At 37.9% G+C, this 24,378-nt stretch overlaps 1 protein-coding gene across 7 annotated transcripts in view; it reads left to right on the forward strand.

Annotated features, from left to right (window-relative positions):
* The window catches only part of GALNT18 (polypeptide N-acetylgalactosaminyltransferase 18), a 207,454-nt gene that overhangs the window by 119,183 nt on the left and 63,893 nt on the right, over positions 1-24,378 (forward strand). For all 7 annotated transcript variants that reach the window (XM_071761896.1, XM_071761893.1, XM_071761894.1 and 4 more), the window contains 2 exons: positions 2,972-3,164; positions 15,290-15,456. In XM_071761896.1, coding sequence (XP_071617997.1) covers positions 2,972-3,164; positions 15,290-15,456 — 360 coding nt within the window. The remainder of the gene's footprint in view (positions 1-2,971; positions 3,165-15,289; positions 15,457-24,378) is intronic.

The following is a 24,378-nucleotide window of genomic DNA, read 5'->3' on the forward strand; positions in this document are numbered from 1 at the left end:
CAGTACTGGTGAGCACCATTAATAAGTCAGGAGCAATCCTTATCAGTCTCAATTTTCACCTTAGACAAAATGGAGGACTGCTAATCTTTAATTAGAAATTGTCTTTCCTTTCAGAATGTATAACAAACAGGGTTATTAGGATACATAGAAAATTCTTACGTCATTTCAAAGTATATGCCCACTAAGGAGTGGATTTTTTTTCATTGTGCCTTTTGCTTTCTGAGTTTACCAAAATGTGACCTGCATTCTGGTGAGAACAGGAAAAAAAGAGACGTGGCTGAATTTTTGCAAATTACAGCTTTGTTTTATGTTGTAAGAAAGGTAATAAACTAAAAATTTCATGTTTCTACTTCTGTATGTATTTAGCACATTTACAAGAGGTTGATTTGTGAATTCCAGATGTTATCAATAGCACTTCTAACACTGAAGTTACAGTAGAAAAAGTGGGGAAATCTATAGTCCTATGATGAGAAATTGCTAACTTAGCTGCCCCTTGTATCTTGCATAATAAGTTTTTCTTTAATTTTTTCAAAATTTTTTTTGGCAGCTGTTTCAGTTGTTTTGACTTTCTCATCTTTTTTCCTCTTTTTGTTTCAGTTTAAAACTGAATTCCTAGCTAGAAGTTTGATTCAATCTCTAATCTAGCTGTTTGGGGCTTTTTTTGGTTAAAATCCTGCCAGGGCTGTGATGACTAAAAAAAACCAAAAACCCAAAACAGCAAAGCAAAAATAACCAACCACTTCCATGTCTTTAATTTCTAGTGTAAATGGTAGTGAAACACCTTTAACTATCTCCTGCAGTCCCTCTGCTACCCAAACCTTATTATTTGTACCCAATACACTAGAAAAAGCTGTTGAAACCTCACTGTGTGTGTTTCATTAAAAGGATAGTGTTAATGCAAGTTCATTTGAGATTCAATTACTAACAAAATTATCTTTAAGTACTAGGAGAGAATTTGTTTCATATCACATACAGTCTGGATTTTGGTCATATCTTTGGATTTGGTGTCTCTGGGTTACTCTATATAATGTACAATAGAAAGAGGAGAATGAGTTCTCCAAAGTTTTTAGCTTGGAGGCTGCAGTCAGTGAGATCAGAAGAAAGAACAGATTTTATATTAATTGCATAACTAGTAAACATAATCCAGAAAGTATGAACTAGAGACATGCAGGTGCTTACGGAAAAAAAGCTGGGAGGTTTTTTGACTCAGGTAAGCTATGTGTGACCAGCCCCATTCCTATACCATGACCAGCCAGGCTTATGATTTCCTCAGCCCAAGTGTATATCCACATGACATTTGGGTGATTTATTTCTTGTACCAATTGATTTAATGGCAGGGTGTCAGGCTGTCAAGAGTTAATACCAGTAGAGAAGACCCCGTGTTACCATTTGTAGCAATATTCTGCAGGCCGGAAGGTTTCTTCCCATAGGAAAAATGGAGTTCTTCCCTTTTTAGGGAATCTTCCCTTTTTAGTAATAACTAAACAGAGAAATGTGCCTACCTTAGTATTGCTTCAGGCAGTACTACTTACTGGCTCACCTTTGAGCCTTAGCTTCCCATAATCATTCTGGAATTGTAGAACCAAGTGGTAAGAACTGACTGTGAGACTTCAGGCCAAGATCAGTTTTCAGCAACTAAGGCATCAAATGTGGTTGTTGACTACTCGAAAAGCAGCTGATGGTCTTATAATAATTGTTTTTATTTCTTGTGAGACTGCCTGAATATTCACTTCCCCCAAGGGTTTTCAGTCAAATAAAGTAAAGAAAGACTTTGTCATCAGAGATGTCAGCTTAATTACATTGATTTGAATTGTAATTGAAAGTTCTTGCTAATGCTTTTTTCTCTTAAAACAATGCATTGAAATAACATGTTTGCTTAGTATAAAAAAAATGGCAGTGTTTGGCAAGTGGTTTCTTAGAGCTTGTAAAATAGATTCACATGTATATATTTCTGTAAAGTCTTAGCCTTTGCAGATACAACCTGGAGTGCTGTTTCAACCAGAAAACAGCAAGAGATTAATAGATTACATTCAGAAATACACTTACCCACAAAATAATTAGATAAAATTCAATAGATTCCTGTGTGAGTGTGAACGTGGTGGCTTCTGGGAGGGATCTTCAACTGTGGAAATTTATCCCTGTATCTGTCCATAGTTAGAAATACTCGTGCATGCAAGTCTTATTTTTATTCAGATGTCTTCATGGTGTGCTGTTTCCATGTGGGTGGATCTTACAGTCTTCTGTCATAGGTGTAACAATAAATATAAAAGTTAAGTCCTTCAGAGAGGATGTTCTTGATTTGGAAAAATGCAGGTTATTGTAACACACAGAAGGTTGAACAAATATTTGCATGGTTTTTCTGACTCAGTTGAAGTTTCTGTCTATTGGACACATTTAAAGACTTCCCAAAGGTTCTTTTTTATTTTTTTAAGTCTCTGCATGACCCAAGAGTTATGGTTTGTGAGTGCAGCTTTTCAGATGCGGGCATTTTTATTTAGTTGATTAGTTCCTAACGGCTATGGATGCCATTCATAAATAACTAAGACTTTCAGAAAATGAAGACATTTTTTGTGTGTCACTAGTTTATGGTGACAAACCAGGATAAAGTAAGGCCTTTGATCTTCCTTTATTAGCGTACTATATGTCAAAAACTGTTTACAGAGTGAGGGGTTCTATGGGGTTGTTAATAAGGATCCTTTTGACAATTAATTTAGATTTATCAGTCCCTTTCATCTCATTGTAGTTGAGAGGAATTGTTCCTGCTCAAAATGTTGAGCCTTATGTGCTAATAGTTACACTACCACAAGAGGTATGTGAGGGCATGTTACATGAAGACCCGCAGGCTACTCTAAGCTGGCTGCATGTGCTGCTTTGTGTTGTGTTCTCCTTCAGTTTATACATTTTAAAGTAACGTACCCTAGAGCCTGTTGGGATGCAACTCTAAAACTGTTTTTGTCTTTGTCTTTTGTAGAGGCTCCACCAAAGCTGGAAGAAAATCCTGCTGAAGCATTCACAGACTCATCTCTCTTCGCTCACTGGGGACAAGATCTCAGTCCTGAGAACAAGAGAATTGCACTGAAACAATTCCAGTATTACGGCTACAACGCTTACCTGAGCGACCGCTTGCCACTGGACAGGCCCCTGCCTGACCTTAGGCCTCACGGGTAAGTGCTGTTCAACCTAGCATTGTAGGTCCTGAGCTCTACAGTCTGTTAGCTCTTGTTTTGAAGGTTGGAAGTTTCAAATGTCTCCTGAAACACCAGAGTGCCCAAATGAAGTCCTATTAAAATCCCACTAAGTATCCTTCAGAAGATCTTCAAGATCCTTTGGAACATTAATCTCACCTACGATTTGCATTAGATAGTTTTTTTACTGCTAAAAGAACAACCTTTTTATACTATATTTCAGTTTTAATTCAAGGTCTTACTAAGATAGGAAGAAAGTAAGAACTACTCTTTTTTTGAAAGCCCAGAGCTGTCTTTTTAAGATCAGTAAGCAGATGAAACTACTGAGCTCTAATGGTGAGACACATTTTGGTCAAGTATTGTGCCCAGCTGAAAGCCCATGGAGCCTCTGTTATTGGGCTGTTCTTTTCTGGCAAGCATGCATGTCAGGCAGGATAAATACATCTACTGTTATTCCACAATGACTTGGTGAGATGGATGGGGCCAAGGGAGTGAACAACCTTCCTTTCAGTGCATTTGAGGCCTGCTCTGACAGGACCATTCACAGAGGCAGTTTATACGCAACTTTTTTCCAGCCTTGGTGATACATCTGATCTTTTAAACAAATAACGGTTCTGAGGATGCGGAAATGGGTGGAGGAAAACATGGGGTTTTGCAGTTCATTAAAAAAAAAGATCTTTAAAATAAACATCATGGGTATTTACTGAATTGAACCAGAAACTGAGATGTGAAAGGCTTCTTACTTCCTTGCCAATTCTGAAAGCAATCCAGATGTGATCTCACTTCAACCAAATAACTAAAGCAGTAAGCAGTACAGTTTACTCTGTATTAAATTGTCTGGTATTAATCATAAGATAAAAACACCATTCCAAGCAAGAGATTCAATATATTTATGCTATACATTTGTCTGTAACAGGTTTTAGAAATATTTATGTTGTGTAGTTGCTAAAATAAATAAGAAAACCAAGATCCATAAAACTGTACATAATAACAAAACCATCACAGTTGGAAAAGACCTCTAAGATCATTGAGTCCAAACATCAACCCAGAAAAAAATACACGCCCAGTAGAATATGTCCTGAGGTGCCACATCTACACACTTCTTTTAATACCTCCAGGGAAAGTGACTCTGTCATCTCCTTGGACATCCTGTTCCAGTGCCTGACTACTCTCTTAGTAAAGAAATTCTAACATGTTGTCTGAACCTCCCTCTGGTGTAAATTCATGCCACTTTCTCAAGTCCTATCATTATTTACTTGAGAGGAGAGGCCAACAACCACCTCACTACACCCTCCTTTTAGGTAGTTGTAGAGAGCAATATGGTCTCCCCTGAGCATCCTCTTCCCAAACTAAACAATCCCAGTTTCCTCATCCTCTCCCCATAGGACTTGTTCTCTAAACCCTTCACCAGCTTGGCTGTTCTTCTCTAGAGACACTTCAGCACTTCAGTGTTCTTGTAGTGAGGGGCCAAGAACTTAACACGGTATTTGAGGTACAGTCTCACCAGTGCTGAAAACAGGAGCACAATCACTTCCCTAGTCCTGCTGGCCACACTGTTTCTGATGCAGGACAGGATGCTGTTGGCCTTCTTGACCACCTGGACACACTGCTGGATAATATCCATTTGGTGGTCAGTCAACACCCCCAGGTCCTTTCCTGCTGGGCAGCTTTCCAGCCACTAAATTATATTTGTATTTTGGCTAAATTAGTTTAGCACAGTCTGTAGGGAAAATGGTTTTGTTTTTTTGTTGTATTAATTTAGAGGAAAAATAAATTTTCTGTAACTAACAAGACATATATGACAGAAACATGTCGCTTCTTATATCTCTTAAAATTATTCTCTTGAACGGCTTAAATCTAAATTTTTTATAACTATGGGTTTTAAAAATTAAAAAGACATAGAAAATGAATTTTACTGTAGCTGAAAGAAATAAATTAGGGTTGAGATTTAAAAAGAAACTCTAGTCAAAAATGAATCATGCTCGTAATTTCTGTGAAAGTTCTCGATCCTTAAGTTAACTGTCAGAAACATGTTAAACATTACAATATGTTTATGGATGCATGCATACAAAATAATTGCTTAGTAATGGTAGCTCAGGAAGATTTTTTCACACACCCCCTTTATCATAGTTCAGGAGCAAGTAGGTAATCTGACAGTGAAATGTAGTAATTTCTGATACTGAGGATAATGAAGACTGTTGTCAGGTAGTATGTGCACTGCTGTATATGTGGCACCCTGTGGAGTAAAGAGCTGCAGGGGGTTCTGAAGATCATGTTGCTGAAAAAAAAGGATTCCCGTTCCTGATATGCAAATTCTCATTTGTGGGAAAAGAACTACCCTGAAAGAGTATGTTTTCTGCTGTAATAATCAATTTTTAGGATGTGTAGCACCTACTTTTAATGCAAATTCCATTAGTCACTTTCAGAGTCTATATGGAGTATTTAAATTATCCATGGGCAGATACTAGGCTCAAGCAGCGTAGCATGAAAGCCAAGGACAGCTTGAGCTGGAGACTACAGCAGCAGGTATGGAAACCGAGTTAATCAACTTTGCAGGACCTTACTTGGCTGTGGTATTTCTGTTCTGACTAGAAATGCACAGAAGCAGAGATAGGACAGAGGTACCACAATAGCTCTGGGCAGAGTTAGCCTAGGTCCAGTCGAGCTCATTAGCCTGCATTTAGCAGTGATTCTGAAAGAGTCAGCATGACACTGGAATCCCAGCAAAGACTTGTGGGCAGGTAGCTGAAAGAATGGAATTCATATTTCTGGGCTCAGTTGTGTTCTGTCATCTGTATTCATAATCTATCATATGAAGTATAGGAAGGTTGCAGAGACAACAGAAATAGGCATATAACTGAAGCCTAATGTTATTTATATGTGTTTGGCCCCAGCTGAGGCTGGGAGCATTAAGTGATCTGCCTGGAGCGTGTGGTGCTAGTAGCCCCATTTTTATCAAACTGGTATGAGTGAGCCTTGACCTTCTTTTTGCCTTCAGTGCTCTGAGACTTCACATTAACTTAGCGTAGGAACTCATCATTTCTTTGCAAGGTTCTGCAGTGTAATAGCCCTATATTACAGCAGAGAGGATTTTGTAGATTACGTATTGTCAACATTTAACTCTGTGAGAAAACCAGAGCACAATTAGAGATTGCTGAGCCATAACACATGTAAAGGAGAGGGTGAATATTCAACCTTTCCCAGTCTTCTAATGAGGGTGGCATGCAGAGGTGGGAGACCACATTTAGTAGCTAGGGCAGTGCACTGCCATCAGTCAGATGAAAATGTCCAGCAGATTTCAGTTGAGTCAGGCTGTGGCAATTGTCACGTCTTGCAGTGGGACCTTCTTGTGCTTTAGGTACTCCAGAATGGTTTCTAACCAACTTCATGTCAGAATTCAGATTATGATTACTTTTCATTGTGGATATTTGTGCTGGCACAGTGGAGTAGCCAGCACAGTCCAAAATACAGATTATAATAAATGGTTCCCCTGGATACCCTAGCCTCCTGAAGTAATCATCACAGCCTAAAGTAGGCTCTATTTTTGCAGTACTTAGTAGACAGCATAAGCAGTATTGTGGAGCATTGCTTATGCTATCTCTCCTAAGGCCTCCCACTTATTTTCTGCTGCTGAAATTGGGTGCTCTGCTGTTTACAAACATTATGTGCATCTGCTAGCCTGTAACATATCTAACAAACTAACACATAACTACTTTCTCTAATGAGTTTGGAAGCATTGAGGGAGGCACGTTGCCTTTACTGTGTGAGGAACAGGATGATTCTGCAGTGCCAGTTACCATTTTGTTGCACTCATTACATTAAGTAGGGCAGGCAGTATCCACAAAGCTTGTAAGGAGTGAAATGTTGAACAAGACAACACAGACAGACATTACTAAAAGTTAGGTCATTTAGGAATCCCAAATCTGTGTACCAAATCTCCTTTCAAGTGGATTACTTAAGATTCTGCTCTGTTGGCTTGTACATTTTTTGTTGCCTGATCCAGTTTGCTGAAACACATAGGTGAAAGAGAGAAAACATTCTGGTTTCTTTATATCATGGTAGTGGAAAAAGAGGTGTGGAGCAGGACACCAGCGGAACTATTTTGCAGAGTTTTTCTGCTGCACAGCCTGCATGATACAAAGGAGATGAGGTGCACTGGGAGGTATAGTGCACCTTTTTCAGTCAGTGTGACTGCAGTTATCCCAACTTCTGTTGCATTAGTAAAAACACTATTTGCATGAAGAAGCAAATACAGGAAGGGTAGAGAAGGAAAAAATAATTTAAAGATCAGGTGTTCTTTCTTTGGAGATTGCTAAATAGTATGGTTTAGCATTTGGTTTGTAGCAGGTCTGCTCTTTTCTTAGATCAGTCAGAGCTGTTTATCAGCTGGACAGATGCAGGAGAGATGTCCTGTTTCCTGTGCAGTGAAGGGGTTTGGTCATTTTGTAAGTGTTTCTTTTTTCAAAGTTCACGAGTCTCAGTTTTTATTACTTTGAGACTCAGTTTGGCAAGTGACTATGGTAGTCACTGTCAAGAAGCAGGATTAGGTTTCTGATGGACACAAATAAAGCATATGTGAAATCCACTGATTGCAAATATGACTACAAGGGAGAAAAAAAAACATCTAGTGGCTGAGGATAGTGGTGTGTTTTTAGGACAGAAGCTGTATGTATGTGTACATCTGTGCAAAATATCCATCAGTGTTACAGAGGTATTATATGCTCTCCTGGATGTTGTGTCAAGATGTGATACTATAAACCTGCAGGTTTTCCTTTATTAAAACTGATGTAAGAGAAACTTGTGATGTCAAAATACGAGATTCAGGCTGGGTATTTATATGTTAGCTCTGGTTCTCCCCAAAAGCCAGCTCCTACACACTTGCAGTTCCATAAGTGTTTGCTTCCACATGTCTCTATGAAACAATTGTTTTGCTGGGCTTACGCTTGTGAAGGATACGGCTCCATACCAATTTCTGACCGAGTTCTTTTGTTCTACTCATGAAAGGTAGCACAAATACTGCACGTTGTATTTGACATTTGAAAGGAATCCTACAAAATCTGGTAAATTTAAGGTTACCAAATTTTTCGGCATTCATGTTAAATAAATACATAATGCCTTATTTCGTATTTCCACTCTTACTCATCTCTATTCCTTTAATTCTTCTTTGTGTTGTCTCACTTTTGCCTGCCGTCAAACTGACTCATCCACAGAGTTGTGTACTGCCTGAATGGCCACCCTCTGTGATTCTGATCTGTGCTTCAGTTTATCCTGTCTGAAAGTAACACCCCGAATGGATGCTCTGGCATTATTTAATATCACTAGCAGTGATAACAAATCAGCTGCAGTCTCTAAGATGCAATGATAACCTAAGGTAGTAATGGTGCACACTTGTTGGTTTGATCTTCCCCATTGTTTCCTTTAACACAAAGAAGATGCCAAGCAGTAATCTGCACACTCTCATTTTCTCTCTCTTGGTCTCTTTTTAATGTGTATAACATGTGAACATAGTCAGAATAATGCCTCGCATACTGCTGTGAGAGGGGCTAACAATTTTTGGCCAAATAGCTATACAGAATTCGTCTTGTGTTCATCTAACAATGAGTTTTATTGAGATCAACTCCCAGATTACCACTCTTATTGCTTTATTCAGAGAAAGGTCTTGGTTTTAAGTACCAAGAAAAAAATGGACCTTTATTGTATAATTTTATCAACATTAATAGCTTTTATTAAAAGGAGTGGAGATTCAGTGTGTTACAATTAAATCTTATGTTGTAAGAGACCAAGAACTAGTCATTTTTGTGTTACAGTCTTGGAATTTATCTGCACATTTATCAACTTCCCTGCCTGCTAGCTGATATTTCCTTGTTATATTTGTTTGTTTGGTTGGTTGTTTTTAGAAAGGGAAAAAACATCCATGTTCGCTTATAGTTACATGGTAACTTTATATTCCTCACATGATTGTAGATCTGTCTTTGCTCCCCTTGCAATAGAAGATGATGAACACAAAAAGAGATTCGTAGATTTGCAGCAGGAGTACTCTCTTGCTGGCTGTCATTCTGTAAGAACAGATTGTAAACCTCAGAGATCAGGAAAAAATCCTTTTTTAATGTTTTGTTCATTGCCAGCTTTGTTAGCATAGTTCATTTCACACTTTAAATACTGATAATAATGAAAGATCAAATGAAGAATGATCGCAAAATTAAAATTGTAACTTTAAGTAGTTGAGCGGGAATTTTATAAGAATTGGTTCTTTTGCACGAGTTTTGGTGCTATGTATTTAATCTATGCCATAATTGGATTTTTTTCTCCCATACACTTTGAATTTCCATTTGCCATTTTGCGTGATGGTGAAATGTTACCAGATCTTGAAGAAAGTACAGTTCTGTTTCTTCTTGTGTTTCTGAGAAATTCATGTTTGAACTAGAGCTCCTTCCTACATATCTTCTTGAAACAATACCTTAACCCCAAATGTTTTAATAATATGCTTTATAGCATCCTATATTTTAGAAAAACTGTGGAATAGATGTCATAATTTTGTGATTGAAACACAAAATGCTTTCTATTGCCATAGCTGGCTCTGATACCCATGTAACTCTTGGTGATAGCTTTTTAAAAATTGCAGAAAATAATTATTTTTTCGTAATTTATTTATATATTTGTAAAAGGTCTCAGACCTAAGTTATTAATACAAGAATTAAACTTTGCTCTCTTGGTCTTACTGCATAGTTACACTAAACTAATTTTAATGCATCTGACCAAGCCGATATCACAATGCATGTATTCTAGAGGAATCTAATTTTTTGTGAACAAATAGTTGAAGGAAGATTCTATGCTATCCTCCATTTGCCAGAGCTGTGCTTGAAATAGAACACCAGGAGTTTCACTAAATTTCTGGTAACCATGACAACTGTTCCTTTAGTGTTATTAGCGCAATGTAATTTAGTGGAGTAGGTTGCAAGAGGTAATTTTTAGCTACATTGGGATGATATTCATTGTAATTCTAAATAATATTTAGATTTGTACTTAAAATCATTAAGTCATAATACTGAAAAACACTCTATACTTTGTAGATGTGGGTTTTTTGAGCAAGAGCCTCACTTTGCAGAGGTGCAGGTAAGGGGTCTTGTCCAAGGCCCCTGGATGAGTCTGAGGCAGAGCTGTCATTGAAACTTGTACTTTGCTGGTTGCCATGCAACCATTCAATTCTTAGGGCTTAATGAATGTAAGATTCTGATCCATACAATTTCTTCCCTTCTTCCCCCTTCACTATTTCTATACACATATTCACACACCCCTTTTCTGTAGCTGTTTCTTCTGTATTAGAATTACAGAATTTAATTCCTCATAAAACATTGCATAAAGGGGAAGACGGATGTACTTGTGAACCTGCTCAAGTGCTGTGCATTCTATGCATGATCTGTGGTGTGGGAATTTAATAATGAGTTGTTCAAATAAAAAAAAAAGTAGATAACTTTTATTGTCATAATTGCAAAAACAATGTAGGCATGAAAATGCATTTTTAAACACTACACACATTGAAAAAGAAGTGAATTCAAGCTGGAAGTAAAGATGATAAATGAGGCTAAATGATAAAAGAAAACATTAACTCAATTTAGGAATGTATCTTCGTTGAAAATTAATACATTTGAAAAGACTAGAGAAATCAGACACAACAGGAGTACAGTTTTGTTCTCCTTTATCATATGTAGTTATCTTCTAATGTAAAGTGGGGCAAAAAGGGAGTCAAATGACATTTGTAGCATTAAACACTGTCCTTGCACAGCACAAGATGTACAAGGACATGCAATGGAAGATCTTGTCCAGTGTGGTCTAATTTGAAAATATCTAAATGAATGCAGGTAGGAAAAACAAAACAAAAAATTTCCTTTAAGTGGATGGAAGACACATCAGAAGCAGAAATTTTGCTTAAACATTACAGTCTAATTGACAGAGGAGAAAACCCCCCATTTTTTTAAGGAAGCAACTTCTTTGAATGATTTTAAGTATATTTTCATTGCCATTTAAAATATTTTCCCAAATCAGTGTGCTGTTCTTTATCTGATAGGTGATATATTTTACCGTTTTTGCTGGAGTTTCATTTTTATCTTTGTGTATCAGTATTGCTGAGGATAACAAATACTGTAATGCCTAAACTATACCTCTAAAGATATATCAACTGTAGCTTTGTTTGCTGGACCATTTTCTCTCTCCATGCATTTTGGCTGCAAGTGACTCACTAAAAAAACAGGCTTTGTAGGTTCTTTACATGCTAATACTGAAAATTATTCCAGTGTTTTGAACCTGTTAATTAGTTCGTAGTCCGTTTGAAGCTGAATTTTTGAAACTTGGGTTAAATTTCAATTATTACATCAAACAAAAATGTGCTAGCTTTATAAAAGTATACAAGAGACTAGAAGTTTAGTAGTAATTTCTCATTGTGCCCATGCAGATTTGTACATCTAGTTTGTGTATAAGACATGACATGCACAAAGTAATAGTATCTAGATTGACTATGGAATTCCTTTTGCCAATGCACATAGTTGCATACTTCTGTACTTCACAGAGCTGAATCTGTAATGGTTTTAGCATCTTTTAGAAAACCTTGAGGGTAAGCATTTAAAAATGTTGTGTGATCATAAGTACAGAGACTCCTAGGCACTTTGAGCCTGAATTATGCACCTTCAAAGTTTCAGATGCTACTTAACCCTACTAGTACCTAAACTTGACAGTTGCCAGAAATTGACCTCTGATTTGATGATGTGGAACTCAAGTCAGTTTTGCCTGCTTCACCTGTTCACTCACCTAGGCAGTGCTTTAAGCAGAGCTTTAAGAGATTTTTCATCACAGAAGACAACCTTTCTTTAATAAATCATTTCAGAGGTTAAAATAGTCTAGAGTACAGGAGGCAGGAGTGGGGAATTCTTTTCACCTTGAAAATATTTGAAACCTTATATGGAGTTGTTTTGGGTCAGTGCAGTGGTGTTTTGGAAGCAGAGGGGGCGCCATAGGGGCCATTTTGTCAGAAGCTGCTGGAAGCTCCCCCAGTTCTAATCCCTGACCCACCTCTGCTCAAGGCCCAGCAGATACGGGAAGCTGGATGTGCCTCTGTGATTAACATAGTCAAGAAAGGGAAAATGAAGCTGCAAAAATATAAGACAAGGATCTGCAGAGCAGAAGATGATGTGAGAGAGAAACGCCAGAGAAAAGACAACAAAGTCAGTGAAGAAGGAGGGGGAAAGGTGCCTGAGGAGAGATTTCCCCTCAGCCTGTGGTGAGATGGCGGCTGTGCCCCTGCAGCCATCGAGGAGCGTGGTGAAGCAGTCCCTGAAGGCCCACGGTGGGGTAAATGTGGATTTGTAGCCCCTAAAGTGCCACAGGTGGGCAGATGTGAAGAAGCAGCCTGTACAGGGTTGCAGAGAGGGGCAGATGTAGATCTGCTGCCCTGGAGGACCCTGTGCCAGAGGAGGCAACTGTGGTGAAGCAGCCGTGACTCTGTGGGCAGCTCGGGCGGGAGCAGTCTGTGCCTGAGGGACTGCTCTTGGCGGGAAGGACTCCTGAAGGACTCTCTCCTGTGAGAGGGAGCCCATGTTGGAGCAGGGGAAGAATGTGAGGAGTCCTCCCCCTCAGGAAAGAGCAGCAGGAACACCGTGTGGAGAACTGCACCTAACCCCCCCCTGCCAATCCCCTGTGCCCTGAGAGGAGGTGACAGTGAAGCGATCCCGGCCTGAGGAGAAGGGAGGTGTGGAGGAGAAGGTATTAAGATCTGGACATATTTTCTCTTTCTCCTTGTAGATGAAATTTTTTGTTTGTTTGTTTGTTTCCCAAGTTGAACCTGTCTTTTTGCCTGTTACTGTAATTGGGGAGTGGAAACTTCCCTGTCCTTGTCTTGATTAATGAACCTTTAGGTGGATTTTCACCTCCCTGTTACCACAGTGGGAGTGGGAGGTGAGCAAGCAAAGGCCTGGTTGGTACCAGCTGGGCCTGAACGGGGACAGAGGGGGCTGTTCAGTCTAGAGGAGAAGAAGCTCAGAGGTGATACCATCAATGTATAGAAGTATCTGAAGAGAGGCTGCAAAGAGGACAGAGCCAGGCTCTTTTCAGTGGTGCCCAGTGATAGGACCAGAGGCATTGTTCACAAACTGAAATGTTTTTCTGCTGTGAGGTTGAACAAGCACTGGCACAGGTTGCCCCAATGATGTTGTTGAGTCTGCATCCTTAAATATACCCAAAAGCTGTTTAGATAGGGTCCTGGGCAGCTGGCTGAGCCCCTTGAGGAGGGTCTTTGACAGGATGATCTCCAGGGGTCAATTCCAACCTCAAGCATTCTGGACTTACGTATTGCTTGCCATGAAAGTCCCCTGACACCTGAACAGCAGGCTCTCTGAAAGTGCCTTTATTTCTTCAGAAAAAGCAGCACTGCTTAAATGATAAAAAATCCCCAACAAATTAGCCTGCAAAAGAGATTAAAAAGTGATCACAAGAGATACTGTAGCATTATAATCAAGAGCATTGGACACAGCCATACATACATTACAATTTAAAATGCATTAACATCCATTGGAGTGGGTACTGCAATACAGGTCTGTCCTCCAAGGAATTTGCCTTAAACACAAAGCTCAGGAGACTTACTTAGTACCACTCCATTTAATTGCTCCATAGAAAGAAGAATGACTCTGGAAATGGGGACTGGAAAAATTGACACCAAGATAGAAAATAGAGAGATAGTTCTCTGGGGAGACCAGAGAAGGTTGAACTCATGCTCTTTACATCCTGGTTGAGGGTTTTAACTCCTGATCTACTGTTTAAAAGGGAAAACGAATGTGTCCTTGCACTAGCTGTCTTCTGAAAGAAATGCTTTTGCATTTTTACTTCTCTATATTTATTAACTCTACAGATTAAAATACAAAATAAAAGTGCTTTTTTCTCTTCTAGCTGAAGAACATCGTTATTTAGAGTCATATTCAAGCATGATTTAACAGTTCTGAGTCTATACATGCTTTCTGCATGGTTAACATAAGCTGTTAGTAAAACTTTCCACAGCTATCAGAAGTTACTGAGTGTAGTGAATCTAGACATTTTGAGAGAAGATAACCACTTCAGTGCTGTCAGGAGGCAGAAAAAAGCATTGACATCAACCATTTCCATCTGTAGATCCTAGAAATGAGGCTTGGTCAACCTGTGGCTTAATTTCATCCTAGTAAATAATTTTAGGTCTGATGAAAAGGTAAAATTGACTGTTGTTCAGAATTTTGCATTAAAATGCTAAAAGTTTCAGAGAAGAGTAATTATTTTTACTTAACTGCTTTGTGAGTTTATTAAAAAAGTAAACATTTTGTTGACAGTTTAAATTATAGAAGTTGGTAATAAGATTAGAAAATTTACATCCTTTTTAAATGGAGGGAGAAAAATCAATGAAACATCAAGGAACTTTGAAGCTGTGGGCAGCACTTCCAATCTGCTCTTTGCATAAGCAAATTTGAGTGTGACTAAAGTATATATATATACACTTGTTTGTTTTTTTTTTCAAAGCACAGGAAAATCCATCAGTTTATGACAGTATTCCTCATCTTAATGAAAACCTTAACTGAGATTACAGGTAAATTTACCATCCTTTTAACCAGTTGTTCTTGCCACACTGTCTATCTTAACTGTTGTAGCAGGATATTCTCTGGAGCTGGATCTTTTACTGTGCTTTTATTAAGCTGAGAAAGAAGCCCCAGGTTTTGACTGGGATAGGTTGCATTTTCTGTAGCAAAAATAATAAATTTGGAAAACTGATGTTGGAGGCTGCATTTAAACAGGAGTTTGCATTTAGCTTGCAGATTTCAATGTTTTGTTTGGGTCATTTGTGGAAGACTGAGGTCACCCTAGGCCTTGGTTGAACAGTCAGATTCAGGAGATAATTTTTAGAGGTTCCTTTTCTTAGGTAGTAATTCACTTGTTTCCTGCCTATGTGTACTCTGAAGATGTATGGGGACCTTCCGGTCCATGCCTGCACAAGCTCTCTTATTGGTATGGCTGGAGGTAAATTTCTTTGTAACAGTTTTGTTGACATTATGACCTCCAATAGTTTACATCTTGTTTTTTAAAATCTTTTCCTTCAGGTGCAGAAACCTTACATTTCCTGACAGTCTTCCTGAAGTCAGCATTGTATTCATATTTGTTAATGAAGCTCTTTCAGTGATTCTGCGCTCTATTCATTCAGCCATTGACCGGACTCCTGCTCACCTGCTCAAAGAGATTATTTTAGTTGATGATAACAGTAATAATGGTAAGAGGATTTGGCTCTTTTTTTTTCTTCCCCCCCTCCCCTAAAGTTTGATCATAGGTGAATCCTTGAATTGTGACACCTGCTCATGCTGTTGGCATTTCAAATGTCCTTTTTTCCTTTTTCATACCAGTCTTGCTGGCCCTCTGTGCACAAGAGGGGCATATCAAAAAGTGTGTACAAAATCCCCCTGTATGATTACACACATGACTGTGTACTCACTTTCTCTTTCATATAAAATATCTTTCTGTGTTTCTTAGACATCTCTTTTAATTTTCCAGTTCTCCTCTATTCTCATTGGCAGCATTTACCTTGCTACTTTTCTACTGTATGTATTAAAATTCAGCTCTCCATGATCTGAAGGACTGGACTGTCCATGTCTGACTGCTCAGTGCTTGCCTACGTGTTTGTCATTGAGGCCATGCTGAGCATTAATTTACAAGTCTTATTTTCTGGCAACTTTAGTGATGAAATTTTAATAAGCACAGGATGTTGAACTTAAAGAAAATATTGCTAGGCTGGAGGATTAATTCTGAACTCCTATATACAAGACATATCTGAATTTATCCTGTTGAAGGAAAATGCTGAACAAAGGCCTTCTCTTATTGCTGCTGTCGTTACAGCTGTTATGTGATCCCTGAAGCTAGATCCCGTGACTCACTGCTGATCATAAATGTATCTCAGTTTTGTGCATAAAAGAAACATATTGTGGAACAAGTAAATAAGTTTCCCATCCCAGGCTATGAACTGCATCATCTCTTCTGCTGTCTGTCAATGAAGAAAAAAGTAAAATCCTGACTCTTCAAAGTACACACAAAACTCAGCAACTTGATGTAGGTTATGTCAAATCTAATTCCAGTCCCAGAGGATAATACTATATTTAGAACTACCTGAGGCTGACCGAACTTTTCTTGAAACGCCTGCTCATGGAACAGTGTGAGTAAGTTGGCAGGCAGGATTTATGAGCTACTATTCTTTGTTTATGGCACAATTTATGATGTAGCAATGCACTGAAGTAAACAAAAAGAATCACCTGAAACTGTAAACTACGAGCAAAGTAGAAACAAAACAAAACCACCAAAATCAACATTTGCACACACACATACACAGGTACCTTGTGAACTAAGGTTGTCTTCTGATTTGGTTCAGCATAAAGTTCAGTCATTTGACATGGCTTTACAGATGCACTCTTGCTGGCCTTAATTTTGCTCACTCCCTCATGCAATACATGGCAATTTGTATTTCAAAAATTAATTGGAATACAACTTTAATTGGTGGAATTGGGCTCTGGAATGTGTTTGTAGAAATTCATTCCTGCATCTTTAAGCAAGTACAGTTACTGTGATGCCAGGAGCGAAATCAATCTGAATGGGTTTGGTGCTGCAGGGCCTGAGGCCTCTGGGCACGGAGGAACTGGCCACAATGCAGCCATAGGAGAAGAAAAATAATCTGGCTGAAAAAAAGAGGTTTCTGGAGTTTGAGCCTGATTTTCTGTAATTTACAGCTAGTTATTCCAGTGGGCACATTGCAGAGCACTGTCAGAAACAGTGTTTCTGAGAGCCTGTCAACATTGTGATGAGCTCAGTAACTAATACATTTTGCACTGAGCAATCTGAGCTTTTCAAAAATATTATTTTTCATTATTTCTAACCTGAAATAGATAAGACATCACAGGAACCACTTAATCTTTCAGGAAGACCTGTTCAGTCACGTTTTGTTAGTACTGGTATTGGTACTGTATAGTACCATATTCTTATAGTTGGCTATGCCTTTTGATTGGGCTTGCTTTTCTTACCCACTAGTGCCTTTATCCTTAGTTTCCTGTCCCCACACTGGAGGACAGAAATTGAGAGAAAGGTAACCTTTGGTTTGGCTGTCTCAGCTTGGTGCTACATGTTAGTCTTTATAAAATCATGCTGTGCAGAATGATACATAGTCTCCAAGAAAAATTCAACACTCTCCAGGATCTGCTACCCCTCTCAGCCTTTTTCTAGCATCTTTTCCTTGCAGAAGTAAATTAGATTCCTCTGGTCCTCTTTAAGCTATAATGTATGCTGAAGACCTGATAAAAAGCATCCATTTAGGGAGGATGGATGTTTGGTAGGAAAAGGAGCAATTGCCGAGATGATTTATGGGCTTTTGCTATTATTAGTTTAAATCCTAAAAGTTTTATTTTACGATTTACTTTTGCTTTTACAATATTCTGCTTTCAGTTTTTTTTCTGCCTTATGGTATTGCTGAAACTAATTCTTTATATTTAGTGTCATTCTGTGTTTTTGTTTATAGCTTTTAGTTTGCAAGCATCGCTGCTTGTAAGATAAGTAGTTTGCTTTGGGTTCCCCTGTAATGTTACTTGAGAGGGCAAAAGCTTGCTTTATGCTTGCATCTGGCTCCAGACTCAGCTTCTTGCAGAGATTTATCAGAATCCTGATTATAAGTGGTATGTTTACTCTCAGGCTTTTGCCAGAGATGAGATGGCAATTTCTATAACTTGATGTCAGGTTTTTTTTCTGTGATGGCACAGCCATGAATTTCACAGGCAAGAAACACCACACTAGGGGAAGTGACTGGAAAGAAAAAGTGAGAGCAGAGATCAGGGAGAGTGCCAATTAACTTTTTTTTTTCTTTGTTTTTCTTTTTTTTTTTTTTTTTGTTTTTTGAGTCTGTTGTGCTATTTCATTGGATTTACATAACACAGTGGTTTAAAATAAAAGCAGATACAATGATGAGCATTTGGGGAGGGCACCAAAATTTCCTTCTTCTGATAGGAAACAATATACTGGTGCCTGGTATAAATTCTTGTTGTGGGACTAATTCTGAATCCAGTAAAAAACACCTAAATTCATCCCTAATTTCAGTAGGTCTCCATTTCAGAAAAGAGCAATTGAAAGAACTATGTGCTTTTGACATTTTCAGAAGGCTGATTTCAGGAACCATATATTCAAGTCTACAGCCAAAGTATGTACCTTTTGTGTTGAACAATATAAGCTATAGTATTTTTTCTGCACTTCAGAGTATGTCAGACAGCTTACATATGACTTTCTCAAAACCTCAGTGCAGTTTTTCAAGGTCCCAGTTATGTTTCAGGAGACCTCAATTACTCTCTTTGTAAAGATTCCCTTTTTTAAAATAAATGCTTAAGGTTAGAAAATTGTGAAAATGCCAGTATGTGTCATGTAGGAGCAGAAAATAGATATAACAGGTTCCAAAATTTTAAGCCTTTACTTTAATAAAGCCATTTGCATGGCTTAACGTGTGTATTTCACCTTGCCATCTTTCCCAGTGCAATCCTGATGAACTTAAAACTGAAATGCTTCATATATGCTGCTAGGTACATTAGTATTAATATTTAATTAAGGATTAAAAGAATGCATTTCAGTGACTGCCTGTGTGCTGTATAATGAGAACAAAAGATTTATTAAAAAGCAAACCAAATATTGGTGTTGTTCATTTGGGTCTCATTTGCATAGGTGTGAAATAGAGCAACTGCACTGGTTTCAGCTCTTTTCCTGTAGTTTTAAGTGCTGTTGGACAGATCAGAGTCTTCCCCATCCTCCTCAGGAGCACTGTTTCCATTTCAGAGATAATACAATAATTAGTTTATAACTTGGCAATAAAAAATGTATTCATTTTTCCTGTTAGAAGCAGCAGTTTTCCAGCTGACTCAATGCCATTGATGAGAGGGATTTGTAGAGAAAAGGCTTTCAAAAAACCTTTAAGTGGCCATGCCTATTACTGCTGATAGTTATTTAGGCCTCAGAAATGTATTTAGAAAAAGCATTGCCTCGGCTGGAACAGTGCTGGAACAGTGTTTTACTCCCTCTGGCTTGTTTCATGCTGCTTTCTGAGGACCATGAAGGTGGTGACCTTCTGTGCTGCTGGAGTCCTGGCATGGTTTTGAGTCTTTTTGCTGGCATTGAGCTTTGCTGTATTATGAAGCACCTCTTGAAGATATTTTAAGATTATTTGAAATATCTCTAGAAACTCATCATGAGCTGTGGTGCGTTCAGCTTCATGGGGAGCCAGTATGCGTTTGTGTCCAGAATGTGCCTTAAAAAGGTTTCTTCCTTTTTCATTGACTCATTAGTTATGAATGAAATATTGTAATGTGTTCAGTTTAATGATTTTCTTTTAGTCCTGAGAGTTCCCTGAATACAGCTATTGAATTGCAGTAATAATGCTGGATATCACCAGATGCTAATTTTATGACTTTAAGTGTCTAAGAGAATTAGCACAGACTGGTAGGAAATGGGTCAGGTGCAACTATATCACCTTTGAGAGATTTACATCATTGTTCTCAAAACACTGATCGAAAACTTTTTCAAAAAGCATCCAGAACTCTTCATTAGAGAGTTACATTTCTTTAGTTATTTTTAAGACATATTTGGGAACAGAAGATTGATTTTTTTTTCCCCTTTAAAAAAGCAGTGACAAATAAACTTCAAAAGTACTGCTCATATGCATGCCAGATTTCATATTACAACATCATTTGAAGATGGCTTACTTGTAGACCAGACAACTATGAGTATTGTTTTTAAGAATCTGTTAATAACAGTCTCCTAGGGAAAACTACAGGACTTGCTGTCACTCTGTTTGGCTTCTTGTTCTTCTCTTATCTCAATGTAGCAAAATTCAAAGGCTAATAAAAACATTTATAAAAAAGGAAAAAGCCCAATTTGATTCAAACCATTATTCAACTTTGGGCCATTGTGAAGGCTTTGTTTTATCTACCTAGATTCATTCACCCCATTAGTTAGAGATCTTGATGCTGAAATCCTTATTATTGCACAGACTCTGACAACCAATGTTGGCAGGGATTTACATGAAAGAGGAATGTGTAATGCTAGTTAAGAATCAGATGCTAAAAACCATGTATTTATATATGTCCCAGGAAATCTCTCTCTGATATCGGTTAGAGAACAATCTTAGCGGTTGTTAAAAATGAGGAATTTTACTTGCATGGTAACCTTTAGCACTGAAATGTGAATATATGAAAACAGTTCTCTGAGAATATGTTTACTGCTACATATTCTGTGTTGATACTAGGACTTTCACAAGGTGTGTCTTGGCTTGTGTGCCACCTACTGTGGATGCATCTGAAAATATGCAAGAAGAAAAAGCAAACTGTAATGTGCTGGCTCTCTGCTTCAGCAGTCAGCAGAAGTTAGCTGAATGAGGGACATTTTCTTATTCTGAGATATGAGAGAATGGAGTCTGTGAACACTGCAGTTCATGTCCCAACAATCACTGACTGTGGAGCTCAAAACTCTTGTGGAAAAAAATTAAGAACCACTACTGTAAGTGAACTGTGAGAATTTTATAAGGACAGTACATCCTGAAGATGAAGTTCTGGAGTAGCTGCAGACTGTTCTCTCCTTTTTCTTGTCAGTCCTTGTGACATTATATTTGATTCTGGCTTTAAAGTGAAGAGGTGGTGAAGTAGAATATCAAAAGGAAGTGAGCAACAGACCAGCAAAGACATGGCCATTGTCAATGAAGAAGGCTATTGCTCTCAACTATTTTTCCAGGGGTCATCAGTGGGTAGTAAGGTTTTTTTTTTAAGGTCTCCCAATATCAATGGTTTTGATTCAAATGTTCATATAATAATATGCACTGAATCTTCACTAGCCAACAACCATTGAATGTTAATATGTGGTCATTTTATCTTTTATTCCATACACAAGGTAATTCAACTCATTCAATTACAATACCTTTTGTAAATCAATCAGTACACAACATCTAAGAGGACAGAGCAGCCACTTCTAAAACCACCATTTTCTCTACATGCAGGTTAATGTAGGCAGCAGAATTGAGAAAAAGTTATTTTCTGCAACTTCAAACCTCATCACCATATAATTTTTTTTTTTCTAGTAAGACAGACCCATTGCCATTAAACTAAACTATAAGATTAGAGTAACAATGTATCTGATTTCAGCATGGGAGGAACTCATTTGCAGTCATCTCAGCAGTATCTACGTGCCATATTTAATTCTAGTGGAAGGTAGTAAAGTGGAGTATCAGAACTACAATATAGGAAATGCTGAAAAACTGGAGCTAGGCAACAAAATCCAGGGATAATTTCAGCTGCGGTTTTACAGCTTATACCTTCTCTTTTTTCCATATAGCAATGGAAATATGAAATGAAATAGACATACAGCATTTTTTCATTTTGGTTTTGTTTTAGCTTGAATCACAGTGTACCAATGCATACTATGTATCTCTTTCACATGTGCTGTTTATCTTGTGTATGTCACTTAGTGCAAGGCACAGTGGTTGTTTTCTTGTCCTTCATCCCCATGTCTCTTCTGCCATCTTTTAATGACACAGTCCTTTGTGTGAGTCATACCTGCTCTCAAGCTACTCATCATATCAAAGACTAATACAGCTGAAGTTTCTAGGGTAGGATAAATATCTGCACATGGGCACTTCGGAGTCTTTTGGAAAAATGATTTTAGCCAGCTTATATAAGGGAATATCATCACCTGTGTCAGATGTGATTCAGAGACTATACATGGCCCACAGTGGTAGAGGCTGAAGTCAAATTCAGTAAGAAAAGGCTAGTTTTAAGCTGTTCTGGTATATAAATGAGATGCAGACAGCATTAATGCTTTATGAGGCTGGAAAAGAATACCATATAGTAGAATTATAGTGAAGTTTTAGGAACCTTAAAGATAATTCTGTGGATAAATACATGGTCCATCAGTTTTACATGCTGTAGAATGACTATTTCTCCTGACCTGTTGCCCCTAATCTCAATCTTTGCTCACGTGCACAAAGTGGAAAGAGAACAAAATGGAAAAACAAGTTGACAACTCATTTGCCAGCAAGTAAACAAGTTGACTTCTCCTTTGCCAGCAAATGAACAATGATTTATATTTTTTATTACCTCAAACAAGTGCATTGTCGGTAACTGAAAAATGCACTTAGATCCATATGTCAAACAAGTGACTGTCTCCCTGCCTTGTAGAATTATTACTACTGTATGAGCAACAAATTTAAAACATTTCCCTGTAGCCTGCTTTTTATATGGAAAGCCTAAGATTACTTTTCAGTGATATTTGTGCCATGGGAGTGTCTTTGTGCCTTTGACAATCAGTTTTGAACATGCAAGTGAAACTGTGCAGCACTGTGACTTGTTTTGTGTTGTCTTATCAGACATCTCTCCTTTTCCAAAGCAATATTTTTTCTCTTGGCCCATTTCCCACGTACACAAATAGCTGTGGAAATAAGGAAAGCTGTGTCAAAGTTTGTGTGACTGTGTGTGGTTTACATCTCACACACAGGATCTTATGTACTGAGACTAGCCCTGCTGCAAGACAAAATGTATTCCACAAATAGCATTTAATTTTATTATTGATTTTAAATAATATTAGGTTTTATTCATAATATTTATTAGTGTTATTTGTGCTGCATCGTACAGAAGGGCTAGAATTGAAGGAGGAACTCTGGAAAGCCTCATGTCCAAGATGTATTCTTGCTGAGACCATTGACAGGCATTGACTGTCTCCTAGGACTTCTTTTTTCATTAATAGTTGCATTCTACAATGTGATCTAGGTTCTTTCTTGTGACATAGGAAAATATTTTCCATAAAGTCATATAACTAGTCCAGAGAGCATTACTGTAAAACAAAGGAAATGCAGTCCTTCAGTTATGCTGGGTCACTATAGAAACTCAAGTACTCTGCCCCCTCAATTTAGAAATGGTTCATCATTAAAAGAGTTGTCTTCCCAAATGGATGTAACTGGGACCTCTGTGATCCTGTCACTTATCAGAAGTTTCAGCTCCTTGGAGCTCCTGGTACTGAGATACTGGTCTATGGAGACTCCCAAGCCTCAGACACTTTGAGAGATGCTTAATTCTGACTGCATGCTCAGCATAGGTTAGCCATGTCCAATATTTGTTCACTTTAGCACTTTTTTAATAAAGAAAAAAAATTGTGATGTCAGAAGTGGTTTAAAATATCTAAAAAGAAAAACTACAGGGGACTTAAGTTAATAAAATGGTCTGTTAAACTGACCTTCGTTTTATTGCCCTACACTAGGAACACCGAGAAAGATGACTTAGAGTAAAATGAGAAAAAGGGTCTAATCAGCTTTCCTTATACTACAGAGTGTCCTAGAAAAATATGCCTGTTGCATCAGAATATATCAAACAGGGTTTAATCAACTATGGACTACTGCACAATAGCTCAGTAACTTTCAGTCAGGAAGAAAGCAAGCAGAGACATTATATTGTAGAACTGTAAAAGAAGATATATGGTCAATAGTTCATTTGACTTCCTGGTATTGTATTATCAAAGGTATCAAAGGAACATGAAAAATATCAGTGTGTGATTTGTATCCCTCACACAAGATGTTAGGTACTGAAACTTTGCCCTGAAATATGAAAAAACACATTGCACAAATAGCATTATTTTTTTTTCTGTGCTGCATAGTGCTGTATATATCCCTTGGTTTGGAGAGCATATATAATTTATTTAATCTAGAACAGTGATTGCTGAATTTAAACTAGACATAGCCTCAGTTGTCAAGTCTGTATGCTGGACATGGACTGTATTTCAAATAAATTTCAGTCCACACTCAGGAACTTTTAATTGCAGCAGATTACTTTGGTTATCAGAGCTTCCCCTACCTGCCCGTCTCCAACTGAACTAAGTAAATGTCTGATTCTGGCATTTAAAAATGTTTCCTTCCACTGCAAAAATAGCTTTTTTGTCTGTGTCATACGTATGCATTACAATAGAAATTACTGTGATTTAAATAACTGCCAGTGATGAGGGTAAAGGGTTTTCTCTGCTTTCATATTATATTTTTAGAGTTTGATATCTCTTTCAGTATCATGTAGTTACTACTGTGATTAGTTATCTGCTTGGTAGTTTCCTGGCTAGAAGAGGAACCATAAAAACATAAGTAAAAAATAAATAT

This window comes from Heliangelus exortis, chromosome 18 (assembly GCF_036169615.1).
Source record: "Heliangelus exortis chromosome 18, bHelExo1.hap1, whole genome shotgun sequence".
Lineage (NCBI taxonomy): Eukaryota > Metazoa > Chordata > Aves > Apodiformes > Trochilidae > Heliangelus > Heliangelus exortis.